At 40.8% G+C, this 17107-nt stretch overlaps 1 protein-coding gene across 1 annotated transcript in view; it reads left to right on the top strand.

The window, feature by feature from the left end:
- Window positions 1-2212: 2212 nt before the first annotated feature.
- BARD1 (BRCA1 associated RING domain 1) overlaps window positions 2213-17107 on the top strand; it is an 82758-nt gene continuing 67863 nt past the window's right edge. Inside the window, exons 1-2 of the mRNA XM_082631272.1 lie at window positions 2213-2499; window positions 13614-13670. Of these exons, the coding sequence (XP_082487398.1) occupies window positions 2357-2499; window positions 13614-13670 (200 nt within the window). The 5' untranslated portion in view covers window positions 2213-2356. The remainder of the gene's footprint in view (window positions 2500-13613; window positions 13671-17107) is intronic.

Here is a 17107-nt window from a genome sequence, read left to right on the forward strand (position 1 = left end):
GAAGATTTACTATTTGTAAAATACTTCACAACACAACAGAAGAAAAAAATTAGCATTTAGACTGTTTTCAACAAACTTTATATTGAGCCTGAAGATTGGAAAGAAATCCAGGCTGGAGATGCCTTTGGAGTACAGGAGAATTACAGATGGTAATCAAAGTGATGGGGGGCAGGGCATGGAAAGAGAATGGGTAAATAGGCTAAAGCAAGCCAATTTGTATGCCTCAGAATCCCCCTTGGGACCGGAGAGTTACACTGGGGTAGGATGAATAATTTTGGAAGGGTTGAAGGTTCTAAGGTTCTGGGGAATACTGCTTAACTGGAAGGAGAGGAGGATAGACTAGGAGTGAAATGGAGCAACAAACCTAAACTTGATGGACTCGGGGTCCTTGCAGGGAAACGAAAAGGGAAATAAGATACCATTTATCCCCTTTTAAAGTGGAGAGGGGATATTGTTAATGCCCTAAGCTAAGGCTTTACCAGGACCCTATAGCTGGACTGCATTTGCCTGGGGAAGTTTTTCTGGGAACAGAATTTCAGGATTTCACACACTGTTGGTGTACCTCATCCTGGGTAGGTCACCCATCTTTCACCTGCACACATAATGGACATGGGAGAAAGAATTGGCTCTTGAAATTCAGGATCCAGGCCTGAGAGGAAGAGTTGGTTCAAAAACACATATCCCATCTCCACTAAAAGCTAAGCATCAGTCACCTGAGCTGTAGCACTGCAGGGCTGGGAGGAAGCAAATGGAAGGGGAAGTGGCAGATGGAAGAGTAACCTTGCTTATTCTCTTGACCAGTGTACTATGGCCACCATGAAACAGCTGCCAAGAATTTTGTGAGTTTGGGGAGAGGTAATGGAGCAGTGGTAGAAGGAAGAGGAAACTAATAGGAGAAAGAAGTCATTGCACCTGCATCATAATTCATTTAACAGCACTGTAGGAACAGGCCAGTAACAACTGTTTGGTCCTCAAAGCATTTGACCAAAATGTGAAATTTTCATTTACTCTGATCACAGTTAAATTATGCCCTAATAAAAAAAAGCATCTGATAAAAATATTCAGTGTCATTCTGTGGTAAGTAAAGCATTCACAGTACTGATCATCTTCACATTAGTTTTGAGTACTTATGATGTAGGTGCTTTTACATTTACTGTAATCCCACAAATCTACAGGATAAATACTGTTATCCCCGTTTTGCAGATAAGGAAACAAATGCTCAGAGAACTTAAGGCTTGACTTAAATCACACAATTATTCAGTGGAGGAAGTGGGATTAGAAGTAGGACTTCCCGGCTCCTGAAGTCTCCAACTAACTCCATTATACACCATAGCATCTCTCCAAGTTCATTTAACATTTTAAGTTCTCTAGGGTTTGATTTCTCTGCAAAGGGTAAGCAATGGCTTAAAAAAAATCAAGGATTAACTTCTTGGCTACCTGTGAGGTTAAATATGTATATTTATATATATTTGGTTAATTTCATGTGCTATCCTAGGTCAGGTAAAACACCCTATAAGACCTTATTTAGTTTTACTCGTTCTGCGTCTACTAACCACGTGTTTATTTGAAAATGTTTTAGATGGCTGCCGTGTAGCTTAAAGACTGAACGGGACTTGGGTGGACACCGGGTTATCAGCTAGAAGGCTCTGGGAACACTCCAGGTGAAAATGATACAACTGGGCCTGCTGTGAAGACAGAGAGAAGTGGGAAGATTTGAGAGTAAGGGGGAAAAAAATGCAAGGGTTTGGCAGCGGACTGGATGGGGAGGGTGAAGGGGTGCGTAGTAGGTGTATCTGTATATATGGCCATCAATGAAAAGCAGGGGGTGGGGGTGGGGAGAGAAAAGAAAGTTACCTTCTTAGGAATTAAGAGTGTCAATGTTACGAGCAAAGCGTTTCCAAGCTCAGCAGTAGTCGAAACAGCACTCCTTATAGACCATGCTCAACTAAAAAGTTTCTCGGTTTGTGACTTTCCATTGATTAAATTCGGCTACAGGTCCCTAGAATCCTCGCTCTGGAAAAGCAAGGACTTACGTTCTTGCCTTGTAAGCCTCAGGGCAGCCTGTGGCCCCGCCCCCTTTCCCGCCGACAGCGGGGTCCTACCGCGGCCGCGCCACGCGCCGAGGCCCCGCCCCTCGGCCCCGCCCCGCGCCCCGCGCGCCGGGACTTTTGGCGCGTTTTGGCCATGCCCCGCCCACCCTGCGCTCCTGGTCCCTTAGGCGTCCCACAGGCATAGAAGTGGGAAAAGCTGGGGCGGGGGGCCGGGGGTCAGGTCGCAGGCCTGCGCTGTCTGGGTGGTTGCCCGAGTTCGCCCTGCCTCCCGCTCTCCCAGGAGCCTTCTCCGCGAGGGCGGGGCGATGCGGGGGAACCGGCAGCCGAGGGTCCGCTCCGGGAACGAGCCTCATCCTGCGCCCGCCATGGAACCGGCAGGTCGCGGGGCCTGGGCGCACAGCCGCGCCGCGCTCTACCGGCTGGAGAAGCTGCTGCGCTGCTCGCGTTGGTAAAGATCGACCCTCGAGGGGGCTGGCGGGAGGGCCTCGGCGGGGGGCAGGCGTCTTTACAAACCTCCGGTTTCCTCCGTTCATTCCCGTCTCCCCACCTCCCCCCAGCAGTTGGGCTGCCGAGCAGAGTTAGTATCTGCCCAGGGATCTGGTGTTATTTATCCCCACTCCGGGGCCCCATTCAACCCTTTCTGGGCGGCTTTCTAGCCTTTCTTGCACCAAACCCAACTAAGATGGTAGTTTTCGAACTTTAGCGGGCTTAAGAGTCTAGAGGCGTGGCTAAAGATGCGGATCCCTGTTCCCGCCTCCAGAGTTTGAATCTGTAGCGCTGAGGCATCTGCACTGTTCACCGGGCCCGTGATTCTTGTGAACAGGGTAATTCCAGAACCTTAGGCCGAGGGCTGTTAGGTTTGAAGAGGCCCACTAAATTTGAAGCAGCTGTCACCATTTGCTGAGCTGGCCCCGTTGACCTTTTATACGTCGCAACCTTATTTGGAGAGGGAGGAGAGTTTTGGGGACTTTTTTGAGGGGTAGATTGAAGATGGCGGGGTGATGGACACCGCCAGTTTCTCTTACAATATCACATTTCCTTGGTTTGATCAAAGACTGTACGGCTTGGGGTTCCAGCTCTTAAGAGATGCTGTTTATTATTACTTTTTGCTTCTTATTTTCCTTCATGCTGTTACACCATGGGAATCCTTTAAGTTCAAAGTTTTCATTCCATCTGAAGACATCACTTTCTTGACTGGTACTCCTTGCTTCTTCTTTTCCTGTAGCTCCTCCTAGTATAGAAATAAAGAAGGTTTATAAAACCCAAGAAGGGCTTATCTCACTTTTCATTTCTTCCAAAAGCGTTTATTGAGCGCCTGCTGTGTGCACAGCTCAGTATTTCTGCATCAGTATCACTCTGGCAGGTTTTCTCTCTGCTCGTAGCTGTTCTACCCTATTTCTTTTTTGGGACTTTGTTTTGATTCCCCCCCCACCCCCGATGTCCAACTTGCAGAACTTTGTTGTACGTAAAGCATAAGTAACATAGCAACTCTTTCTTTAAAAATGGAAAGGACGTAACTGTCAGAGTTTCGCACTTTAAACCTTGTGACAAATGACATCATTACCCTCCTTAGAAAAGTGGCACTTTTGTAAATGAAGACATTCTGATGTTGTGTGTGTTTTCGCATAGCACAAGGGTCATCCATCAGAGACTAAGAAATTTAAAACTGGCTCTGTTGGTTGCTATAATAGAAGCAATTGTAGTCACACCTTCATAGGTCAACGAAAGTTAGACATTCAGACGGCACATTTCTGTATGGAAGGCACTAGAGCGGCAGCGTGATGCCTCACTTAGACCGTAGAGTCAGACCTCTGGGGTCAGGTTCCAGCTTTGATACTGCTGAATGGTCCTAGTCATTCAACATCTCTGTTCCTCAGTTTCCTTATCTGAGTGACGATGGTGCTCAGCTCATCCTCCTGTGAGGATTCATTAATAATAAAAAATATATATTATTGAACACCTACCAAGTGCCAGACTACTCTAGGCATTGGAGATTCATTAGTAAGCAAAGCAGACAGAAACCCCGACCCTTATGAAGCTAACATTCTGTGGGAGGGAAGAAACTAAATGAAATTATACATGTAAAGTGGTGAATGTGGTGATTGTTATAGAATCAGTGATTAACAGCACGTGTTTTATGAAAATACAAAAATACAGTCTGCTTGCTGAATGGTTTGGGGGAGACAAAAGAGAAGTAAAAGAGGAATAACCTATAGGTTGTCCTGAAATCTAATAAAGCCAGTTTCACTTTTATCCCCTACCAGTATTTTTCCAGTTTCTAACTGAAGTGAGCAGACAGTAAGAGCCAAAAGCCTGAAAGTAGACATCAGTAACTAGGTCCAGACTTATAATACAACCCGTCGTGGATGGTTTATAAATGATACTGAACTCCAGTGATTTGTTTATTTATGAAAAAACATTTTTTTTTTTTTTTTTTGGTCCGCAGCTCGCCATGCGGCTTGTGGGATCTTAGTTTCCCAACCAGGGATTGAATCCGGGCCCTTGGCAGTGAATGCGAGGAGTTCTAACCACTGGCCTGCCAGGGAATTCCCTCCAGTGATTAAAAGAAAAAAAATTAATATACGAACCACTGATGGATTAACTAAATCTCAGCCGTTTCTTTTAGTGCATATTTTAGCATAGGGCTCTGCAAACTTTCTCTGTTAAGGGTCATATAGTATATATTTTAGGCTTTGCTGTCACAAACAGTGTCTGTTCTTGTTTTTTTTTTACAACCCTTAAAAACAACAAAAAAAATTCTTACCTCAAGGGCTGTACAAAAACAGGCTACTGGCTTGATTTGGTGCACAGACAGTAGTTTGCAAAACTTTTAACAGGTAAAACATCTTAAGGTTAAAAATCCTTTTTGGTGTAAAATTTAATGTCACATGGGGTTTAGTGTTTAGAAATGATTAGCGTTCCTCTCCCGGTCACTGCACGTTTGGCATTGTCTTGTAGTGAGCAAAGCATAGGAAAAAACCAACCCATTCTTCCCTCCTGTGCTTTGCCTAGTAGCTGCCTGACATCATCACTCCAAAGAAGCAACTCAGGATGGCCTGCTTCTTGCTTTTGCTCCCCGTCATTCAAAACAGTGTCATATTATTTGAAATTGTGTGTCAGTGTGTCTGTCCTTTTTACAGAGCTTCAAAGTTTTACCCAGTGGGCTAGTGATTACCCCAATTACCCTCACATTCAGCTTGCAGCCGTCATGCATCTCGTGCTCCCAGCTGTCACCTGTCCTGTGTAGCATATTGGATCTGTTTTGCAGCAAGCATTACTTGTGAGTGAGGGTGGATTGCCTACATTACAGGGCATCTTTTCTTGACCTTTAACATAAGTATGACTCCAAGGTGAAGCTGATGAAATTGTTCAAGAGGCCAGATGTGACATATGTGTTAGGTCCAAGCCTCACAACCAGATAGAAGCTATTTAAAGATTTGGGAAAATGAGACGGGAAGCATGAGAATAATGGGTTCCTAAAGGAAGCAGGAAATGGGAGCTGTAGTGAAAAAGCCCAGGTGTCTTATGACACTGTTTTGGGAATTTAAATAACTAGATACCTCTTGATCTGTTTTTTGGTGGGGGCTGGGGTTTAGCATCTACCACAATTTTAATTCGGAGTTCTGGTGACTTTTATTTATTTATTATTATTATTTTTAATTTTTTTCATTTTATTTATTTATTTATTTTTGGCTGCGTTGGGTCCTCCTTGCTGCGCCTGGGCTTTCTCTAGTTGTGGTGAGCGGGGGCTACTCTTCGTTGTGGTGCATGGGCTTCTCATTGCAGTGGCCTCTTGTTGCCAGAGCACGGGCTCTAGGCGCGCAGGCTCAGCAGTTGTGGCACACGGGCTTAGTTGCTTCGCGGCATGTGGAATCTTCTGGACCAGGGATCAAACCTGTGTCCCCTGCATTGGCAGGCGGATTCTTAACCACTGCACCACCAGGGAAGTCCTCTAGTGACTTTTAAAATTGTAGTTGATTTACAATGTTTTGTTAGCTTCTGGTGTACAGCAAAGTGATTCAGTTATACATATATGTACATTTTCTTACATTGTTTTCCATTATGGTTTATTACAGGATATTGAATATTCTCTGTGCTATACTGTAGGACCTTGTTGTTCTGGTGATTTTTTAATCAACTTTTAGTAAAAAGTCAAAAAACAGTCTTGTGATTTTTAAGATAGGTGATTTTATTTTTCTAAAGTATCTCTTGTCGTTTTAGTAAAGGTGCTTGAGATTGTTTTCTCTTATATTTTGAGGCTGCATAGCTTAGTGGTTAAGAGAATGGATTTTGGACCCTTGGCTTCAAATCCTGGCTCAGTGATTTTGGACAAATTATTTCATCTTTGTATGCTTCCTTTTCTTGACCTGCCGATGAGTTAGTAGTAGTTTCTACTTTATAAGTTTGTTAGGGGAATTAAATGAGTTAATTTGTAAGGTACTCAGAGCAGTGTGTGTTATGTTCTAAATGCTATATGAATGCTTGTAAAATAAAGGGTAGATTTCCTGACTCCAACATTAGCCTTTGTCTTTATTCATTAGTTTGGAATGTTGAGAGGCATTCTTATAGGCCATTCATCCTTTGATGGGATGATTACTCCCTTCATTGTTAGGAAACAATCCCTGAGGCACTGTAAATTGTGTAAGTGGTGATGCAGTGAGGCTTTCCACCCTTAAGGCGCTATCCTTAGTTATAAGGGATGAAGTGTACACACAGTTCAGGGTAAATTAGGATGAAGGCCAAGGGGATGCAGAGAAGAGGACTTGGGTGGGACCAGTGGAGGAAAGATTCCTGGACTTTTGAATTGGGGCTTGGAGAGATTTTTATAGGTGAGCCGGGTAGAGGATTATAGCAAATAAAAATATGCTAAAAAGTATGTAGAATAGAGGGGGAGTGAGTCAGGTGGGCAGTGTTAAAGACAAGGTCAGATCCTAGGGATTAGAAGCTTAACATTGTTTCACTGTAGTTACTCCCTGAGGAGAGCAATTTGTGTAACTTTCCTGGGACCCTGGTGTCCTCATATGTAAAATGAGGAAAATGGATGAATTGATTTTTCAGGCTCTCTCCAATTCACAGACTGGAATTATTAGCGTCTTTTGGATGCAAAATAGTGTTTAAAACTTTTTAGTGAAGTTTGACATACACATAGAAAAGGGCACAAATCATTAGTGTTCACGTATCATATGTCCCTCCAAATTATGGGATTTATTTACTTTTGTGGTATTTTGATTCTTTGATTGACGCCTGTCTCCTTCAGTTATACTGCACATTTCATAAGGACAGGTTCACATTTGCAGTCACAGTGCTGGACACATAGTTTCTTAGTGTTTGTTAAATTAAGACATGAAAATTTAGGTTAAGTTAGGATCACATTGCAGGTGGGAATACCAGAGGACCTGGTTAATTCATTTGAATTGCCAAGAATCCTCCATAGGTTCCTGGTAGTAAACAGTGACTAAAGTTTCAGGGGAGATGTAGAAGGTGCAGGTCTTTCTCCCTGGGATTTAGAGCTAGAACCACGACATGCACAGTCCCATTACAGGCTACACATGCCTGGTGTTATATAGGGCTTGGGACTGCCATGGAGACTTACCAGACACATTGAGCACCCTTTAGTACTGTCCTCCATAGCAGAGGAGATGGAATTACAAGTGAAGTTACTGTTATGCAGGTCTGGGGCCCAGAGGACAGTTTTCAGGCTGAGAGTACAAATTTGAAAGTTATCTGCGTATATGTGGCAATTGAAGGCATACTTCTGGAAGTGAGCTGGGAAGAGGGTATAAGGGTGAATGCCTATGTCTGAGCCTGGAAACTCAATATTTGAACATCGGGTGGAGGAAGTGATGCTTTAAGGACAGGAATATCAGCAATTACTTAGATACTGTTTTGCTTTGGAGGAAAGGGAATATAGAAGACAAAATAACCAAAACTGTTTGAGCTGGGTATACATGATATTCTATGTGGCTTATCTGTCTCCTAATAGTAGGTTCTATTATAAATAGTCGTTAATAGATAGAATTCTATTACCCCTTTGATTTGGGGGATATTTGACTCATTGATTTATTCAGTATTTATTGACACTGAACAATTAGACATGAGTTACTATTTTTCCCACGTGATTTACTTTAATATGGCATACAAAATAACTATACAAAATAAGATGCTTTCATGTCATTATCCATATCCCTGACTTGTTAACAATTTTATTTATTCTCCTCAAGAAAAATAAAGCCAGTTGTTTAATTGGCTTGGGGAGCCTCTGCATTTTGGTGTTAAATGTGTTGGTCCACACCTAAAAATAGCATGGGAGTTTTCTAAAACGCAAGAGCACTGTAGTAGCTACCTTGCCTAATATTAAATAGCAGTTGATATCTCATGGAGTCATTCAGTTAAGAAATAGGTCTGCCTCTGTATTGTAAACTCAACTGAATTTACTTTCCTTTTCTTCTTTGCAAAGAAAATTTTCTCTCAATAGGACCTTTAAAAAGAAAAAAAAAAAGTTTGTTTTCCCTACTTAGTTCTTCCCTAAGTTATAATCTTCTGACTGTACCGGTCTTTCCAAATCAACTACATATAAAGTAACAGAAGTATGACTGCAGATGGAAAAAAACAAAGTAGCTGAATTTTCAAGGTACAGAAGTCCTGTTACCATGCAAATGTCTTTTGTTATTCTTCTGGATTTTTTCCTTCTAATATATATGTATATCAAACAAAAAATAGGGTAAGGATAAAATAGAATTGTTAATATAAATGCATTTTGTATGTAGTCTTCCACTTAGTTCGTTCACTAAGGATTTATTGAAATCCTGCTGTTCGCGTAACACCATGCTAGGTAGGTAATGGTGTGTTGGGGAGCTCTGAAGAATTGAAAGTCAAGATCTCTTGTCTGTAGGGCTACAATCTATTTGGAGACTTAAAAAAAAAGAAAAGAAAAGAAAAGAAAGAATCAGACAGATAAAATACAAAATACTTAGTTTTCAACATTGATTTCCAGAGCCCCAGCTTGATGCCATCTCTGGGACTTTAGAGCATTTTGTACTTAAGTCATATGTTAACCTGGCTTATAAAACTACCCAGCTAGATTGTAAGCCCCTTAGGAAAGAGTGTAATGCAGTCAACTTTCTGTCCTTTGTATGTGTCTGCTGCAGGGTACAGATTCTGCACAAGTGATGGCATGGAAACTAAATTCCAAGAAATTCTGTGCTTCTTTGTTTAGTGTCATTTTTATTGTGTCATCCTGGATGGTATTTGGAAAATGTGTTCGGCTTGAATAGTTTTGTGGGAGGAGGAAGTATATTCTAGGCTGGGGACAGTCTGAGCAGTACTAGGCTTGGAATTGGTCATAAGGTGTTTGACAAATGTTACAGACACTGACTGGCCTGATAAGAGCAGTTTTTGTTGAGGAGCAGTGAGAACAAAGGTTGCCTGGCTTTGGAGTAAGCAGACTGTGAAGAACTTTTTAAGTTTTTAAAAATTGAAAGTAATACATGTATATGCCAAAGAATTAAAATAACATGGTATACGGTTATTAAATATTTGTTAAATGAATGACAGGTAAGTCTGAATCTTCTTCAGGAACCCACTCTGATCAGTTTCTTGTGTATCCTTTAAGAGGTTCTCTATGTTTGTACCTCAGATGAGAGGATACCAGTCATCAGGTAGATGTATCATGATTTATTTAACCATTTCCTTGGTAGAAATTTAGATTGTTCCCAGTCTTGTGCTGTAATAAACACAAGACTTATTCTGGAGTGAATATCCTTGTCCATGTGCCTTTACATTAAAATTTTTTTATTAGAATTATACGTGAACACAGTTGACAAAGTCAATAGGACAAAGAGTATAATGAAAACATTTTGCCTGATCCCTTATCACCCTTGAGTTCCATACTCCAGATACAACCTCTTTCTTCTCTTTTAATTCTTTAGTTTCCAGATTACGAAATGTGTTTCTATTGCTAGTTCTAGATTTTTTTTCCATTTTAGACATTTTTTGTTAACTTCCTAACTTCCTACTCTGAAAGGTGAGTTTTTTTTTTTACTACCAATGATCAACTTTCTACTGTGGAAGATGACTGGATATAGAATTCAAAGTACAGAATAATTTTCATTCATTACTGTGAAGGCTAAACATTTGTTCCTTGTCACCCGTGAGATATCTTATGCTATTCTGAACCCTTTAAAAATAATATATATATATATATATATATGTATTTATACACACACACACATATGTATCTGACATTTTATTATTTCTTAGTTCCTGGAAGCTTTTGGTATTTTGTTTAGATAGATATCTTTAGTGTTTTGAAATTTCAATTTTTCAAGCATCTGAGATTATCTGAAGAATAAATTCCTTGCAGTAGGATAGTTGAGTTAAAGTTTGGTACATTTAAAATTTTGATAGATACTGTCTGGTTGTAATAAGAATTCTTTTATTCCAGAGTGTCTTCTCAGCTAAGCTCTAGACATTTTCAGAAAGTCTCGCTTTGACAGTGATCCGTGCCACCCTCTGTGCAGTGTATCTATTCTTTGGGCTCTTCCATTAAAATTCTTTTGAACTTGGCACTACCGTCTCCCAGCTTTGGCTATAACACTCCTCTCTCTGCTCCTCCCCCCAGCACATGCATGCACATACTTTTCATTCATTCTCCCAGTGTCTTTTCTCATCTATTAACAGCAATAAAAAGTATTTTCTAGGTCACTAATTAGAATAATTAGTACAGTTGATCAATTATTTGTAGTACTAGATTCATTGCTACTTGCACTGTAGCATCTTGTTGCTAGGGTGAAGGATAAGAACTATAGATCAAGGAGTACAGAGTCATCTTAGGATGGAAATTTAAGTTTAGAAATAGAATCAAGGCACTGAGTCAGGTATTGGCAGAGAAAACCAGAAGGCTGTGCACTGCATCCGGGAGGTAAACCTACATGGAGAGATGGGAAAAGAAGCAGCTAAGGATGAGCTGAAATCAGCACATAAATGTGCTATAAGGAAATTAAAACTCAATAGAAGGGAAGGTTTCAGGAAAGAAGGTGAGGTCGATGTTATTTCACAGAGGGTCAGGGAGAAAGAGGACCCAAAGATGCTTTGGTGAGCAGTTTGAGCAGAGTGGTGGGAATTAAAGCTAGGAAGGAAAGGAGATGGAGTTAGCTGGTACAGAGCACCTACAGAGAACTTACCAGAACTTACATCTGCAAGAAAGGGAGGAGCTGGGGCAGACTAGAGTGCGGGGCAGGGTATAACGCAGGGGTCCCCAAGCCCCGGTCCATGGCCTGTTAGGAACCAGGCCGCACAGCAGGACCAAGTCTTCATCTGCCTCGCTCCCCATTGCCTGCGTTACCACCTGAACCAACCCCCCCATCCCTGGCATTACTGCCTGATTCTGTCCTGCCGTGCCCACCCCGCCCCCCCGTCCATGGAAAAATTGTCTTCCATGAAACCAGTCCCTGTTGCCAAAAAGGTTGGGGACTGCTGGTCTAAAGGGTTTCTTGTTTGTTTTAGTTTGCAGGAGAGATTACCTTTGCATGTTTAGGTACAGATGGAAGATGAAAGGTGACTGTAATGATGAGAATAGACTCTTAGAAAGCAGAGAAGGTAAGGGATCTAAGGACAATAGAGCAGCACATTTTACGAAGGAAGAATGACTGAAGGAGTTCTTTTCCTCTGAGCCTGGAGGGAGGAGGGGTAAGATTATGGGTGGAGAGGTAGGAATGAGTCTAGTGGTGAAAAGCTCACACTGCTTGGCTTCAGTAAGGTTAATGGGATTTAGAGCCTGGGGATTATTTTGTATAGCTGGCTATTCATTTGTTTGTTTACCCACAGAACATCTACTACATCACTTTGGTAGAGATACAAAGGTGAGAAAACTACCAAATGAGTTTATAGAGACAAGTTTGTATATCTTCCTGTCTTTTTGTAATGGTTATTCAGAGCCTGAGAGCAGGCACGGGAGAGGACTGGGGAGCCTGTTTAGCATTGTATCAATAGATTGGCATCCTTGAGTGTCTAAGAGGTTAATAGAATTAGGGTGGTGGTGAAGATGGCCCAGAACAAGTTAGCTCTGTGGCCTGGGCTGGTAGGGAATCCAAGGAGCTAATACTGAATGGAAGTCTTTCCATGTGGAAAGCAACCTGAAGATGGAGGTTTGGTCAGGGTGATGGGATAAAAGAGAAGGGGGATATTATGGTAGGAGGGAGTGAGATCACACCGCTTTTGGGATCTTAGAGGCAGAGCTCGTAATGGAGTAGAATTCAGCACACTTGATTCGAGATCAGGGGTTAGGTTTGGTAGGTCAAGTAATGAACAGAAATTATAGGAGCAGCATGAGCATTGTGGTAAGGGTCATCTGAGCTGCCAGAATCACAGAATTGGCTGGCACATCACAAGTCATATTTTTATCACCATGTTCTGTGTAGCGTGATAGAAAAATCAGATATTCTGAGTTTTTAAAAAGTGATGGGTTTTATAATGTCAGGAGCCCCATTTTCGACATCTTGAGTATAACATTGTGGGTGTGCTCTGTTTTTAGCACTCTTTCTGAAAGCTCAATTTCACTTTAATGTTCATTTCTATTAAAATGTGCAGTGTGATACTTTCGATCTTTCAAGAAGTGTGGAAAACTATTTTTATTGATATATGGTACGTGTACAGAGGTAATTGGATAATAATGGTGTAAATACCTACACGTCCTAGGGTTAGTATAATAAACCAAGCACAAAAAATGTTTGTTCTTTAAAAGCTTTACTTCTCCTGTTTGCTCGTGCCTCATTACGCCCTCTGATTATAATGACTTGATATGTGTTTCTTAGTTAAGTAGCATTACCTTCTTAGGATTATCAAACTTAGCAGGTGTTTTTTGATGGAAACGTTGGGAATACTTAATTGTCTGCAGACAGCCAACCTGATGATTCCCATTTGCAGTTGCTTTAAAGAAAACAAACAACTTCCTGTGAAATGAAAGAATGGCTGCATTTTTGATAAGACATCTGTAAAAAATTGGTGGGTACTTGACAACAACCGGAAACCAAATTTTTTTTTTTTTAATGGGAAACCATAAATTCTTATGGTCAAAGTGACCAGATGTCCTGTTTTTCTGTGGCAGTCCTGCTCTTCTATCTAGTTATCACTCCCCTTCACTCTCAGAAGTGTTCTCATTAGGACAATGCACTACATAGTCATTCTACTTGTGGGTCTGATTTTGAGATTTATGGCCTACACTTTGAATCATTAGTTGAAAGAAGCAGCCAGTGGTTAGTTTTGCCTGTAAGAGGTTCAGAGATATTGAACAAAGTTACTTCTTTCTATGATTTCACAGTATATGCATTATAAAAAGTGTTGCAAGTTGTACTGAGTTTGGTAGTTGCTATTTGAATTCAGCAGGTGTGTGATGAGACAATATTTAATCAGGGAGTAACAAACTTTCAAATGAATAAATCCTTAATATCTTCTGTTTTGAGAAAGAAATATGGTAGTGTTGGGCCTTGGACTTGTGAAATGTTGAGTAAAAAATGTTTATCTAACAACGACCTAAGTCTTGATTATTTTTCTTTCTTCAAACAGCACTAATATTCTGAGGGACCCTGTGTGTTTAGGAGGATGTGAGCACATCTTCTGTAGGTAAGTAATTATGGTTTATGACAGATACACACACATACACACAAATTTAGTGTAACTGTGTTTTTTACTAGGCAATAGTCATGCAGTCATGTCGATACTAGTATCACCTTATGTTGTATAACTCATAGATTGCAAAGTGACTTACTGTACATTATCTCATTTTGGTCCTTTCAACTGTCTTAATTTACAAATCAGAAACTAAAAGCTCAAAGAGAGTGACTTGTTGACAGTTACAAAGCTTAGTAAGTGGCTTTGCTACATTTTGGGGAAAAATTAATATCTGTTGTATAATTCAAATATGTCTCTCTTATTTTTCCAGTTAGTTTTGAATCCAGACTTTGCAAATTGTGAAACTTTAGTTCTTATCGTTACTGGATTAGTTTCCTAGGGCTGCCATAACAAAGTACCAAAAACTGGGTGGCTTAGAGCAACAGAAATTATTGTCCCACAGTTCTGGAGGCTAGAAGTGTGACAGCGAGGTGTCAGGTAGGTTGGTTCCCTCTGAGGGCAATGAGGGAAAATCTGTGCCATGCCTCTCTCCTACCTTCTGGTGGAGAATCTTTGGATTCTGGCATTCTTTCCTTGGCTTATATAGATACATCACTCTGATCTTAGCCTTCATGTTCACATGGCAGTCTCCCTTGTGTGCATGTTTGTCTTTGTGTCCAAATTTCCTCTTTTTATAAAATACCAATTATATTGGATTAGGGTACTTACCCTGATGATCTCATCTTAACTTGATCATTTACAAAGACCCTATTTTCAAATAAGATCACATTCACAGGTCCTCGGGTTTAAGACTTCAGCATCTTTTGGTGGACCAATTTAAGCCATTACAGTTATTATAAAATTATATCCATTAAAGCCCTGGCTGAGAGGTTAGTATATTAGGTTTTCATCTCATCTTGTTTCTTATTCAGGAGGAATCAATTAAAGGAGTGAATGTCATAGTTTAATTGTCTGAGACAGGGTTAGTGTATCCTCCTTTGAATAAATCTTTTAATTATTTCAAGTTACGACTGTGATTATCTGGCATGTGCAGACTGCAATATGAAGTTTAAGCACATGTGGAAGTAATCTGCTTCAGTGGGCTGGGGATGTGTGGAGGGCACCTATGCTTGGGGTCCCAATTCTGTTTCTAGAAACATAGGTCTGTTACACAGGGCATATCCAGCAGGAGGATGGGGTAGGAAACAGTATCTATTGCCTACCTGATGTCTCCATCTGGATGACAAAATGGGATTTCAGACTTGATATGTTCTGAGCAGATCTGTTGATCATCCTCCCTTTTACCCTGTTCCTGCCTCGGTAATCGTCATAGCAGTAACTGGTGCCACTGGAATAAATGGTATCAAAGTTGCTCAAAGCAAAAACCAGTAGTCATACCTGGTTGCTGTTTTTCTTCCTTATTCCACGTCATTAAGTTTTGTCAGTTTCACCTCAAAATGTGCCCTACATCTTGAACTTTCCTACTTTTCTCTATATTTACTACTGTTTATACTTTGGTCCAAGCCACCATCATATTATTTCTCCTCAGACTTTTGTCAAAAGTTCATAGCTGGTTTGCTTCCCCATTTTCTATGTTCTTGTGAGTGATCTCACAAGAGATCTTTTGAAAATGTAAATCACGTTCTTATCATTACGGCTCTTAAAGTCCTTCAGTGACTTCCTATTACAATTAGAACGAAATCCAAACTCTGCACTGAGGCCCACGAGACCCTGTGCAGGGCCCAGTCCTTGCCTGCCTCTCGGACCGCACATCCCTCTGGCTCACACTGTTCAGCCACCTTCTCCTTTTAGTGTATTAGACACATCAAACTCACTCCTGCCCCAGGACTTTTGCGCTTACTATTTCTTCCATCTAGAGTGTACTTCTGCCAGATTTTTGTGAGGCTAGCTTTTCATCAGTTCCATTTCAGCTCAGATATTACCTCCTCCAAGAGGCCTCCCATTATTCCTGTATAAAATTTTGGCCACTCGCTGTCTCCACTCTGGAGCAAGCAGATTTGTTTCAGGGGTTGTACTCACTGTATATAATAGATTAGTGACAAATCTGGAGCATAACAAACTTGAAATTGTATGTAATGAAATTGTATGTAAAGCTTGTGTGTGTTCCGTACATTTAATTGGATTCTAAAGGGGTCTGTGACTTAAAATGGCCAATGAAAGATTAAGGGAGGCATGAGAACATCTTAAAAGAGAAAATGGTCTTCTGTATATGAACAGAGGAAAGAACTGGTTCAGTGTAGTTTGGTTCATTTTCATTATATGATGCCAAGAATTAGGGTAGCTGTTTGTATTCTCTGCAGATTTGGAGTTATGTGAAGCTGCTGAGCAGTGCTGTAAATGCCATGAAGTTTTGTTTTTATTCTTTTTTGGGGGTGGGGTGGGGTGGGGGCTGTGCTGTGCGGCTTGCGGGATCTCAGTTCCCCAACCAGGGATTGAACCTGGGCCATGGCAGTGAAAGCCCATGATCCTAACCACTAGGCCACCAGGGAACTCCTGCCATGCAGTTTTAAAAGATGATTTTGATATGTCGCAGTGCAACTGAAGCATTGGAGTCAAGGGGAGGTTGGAGGGAACACAGATTTTTATCTTGTTGACATGTTCTGCTAGCTTCAGAATACTTACATGCCAATCCCGAATAAAAGTAGTCCATGAACTCTCTTTAAGACGTAAGTCTTAAAAAAAAAAAAAAAAAAAAAAAAAAGAAGTCTTTAAGTCATGTGGCAGGGGGACCCAAACTTTTTGGTCTCAGACCACTTTACACTCTTGAAAATTGATGACCCCAAAGAGATTTTGTTTACTTGTGTGTATTTCCCATATAAAACTGAGACATTAAAAAAATACTAATTCATTTAAAAATAACGATAAAAAACCCATTACCTAATAACATAAATAACACTTTTTAAGGAGAAATAACTATTTTGCAAACTAAAGAAAAAATAGAAGAGTGGCACTGCTTCTACATTTTTGCAGATTTCTTTATTTTGCTGAGTAGAAGACAGGTTACATATTTTGAAGGGGGCTCCACTGTAAGAATCCTCTGGCCCTACAAATGAGAGGGTTACATGAAAAGGGATGTAGTGTTTGGAGGAGATGTGGCTTTTACGACTATTATATTACCCAGTCCTGCTAGAGCCCATCTGGTGAAGCTAAGGGAGGTGTGGATTTAGAGCTTTCTTATTTCAGGATTCACAGATAGGCTTCAGGGGGGATTGTGAACAAACGCTTGTGCACATCTTCATCAGAGTCACAAAGGGTTTGTAACCCCCAAGGTTAGGAAAAACCTTTCTAACTATTGAGACTGTAACTCTTGGACCCGAGGTAATTTAATTGAGTCTACAGGTTATAAAAGTACCTGAAGGAACCAAACATCTTTTCTCAAAAACTAAAGCCTTTAGACACTTGTACAAAAATAAAAGAAAAAACACCTT

This window comes from Mesoplodon mirus, assembly GCF_964341445.2.
Source record: "Mesoplodon mirus genome assembly, chromosome: 8".
Lineage (NCBI taxonomy): Eukaryota > Metazoa > Chordata > Mammalia > Artiodactyla > Ziphiidae > Mesoplodon > Mesoplodon mirus.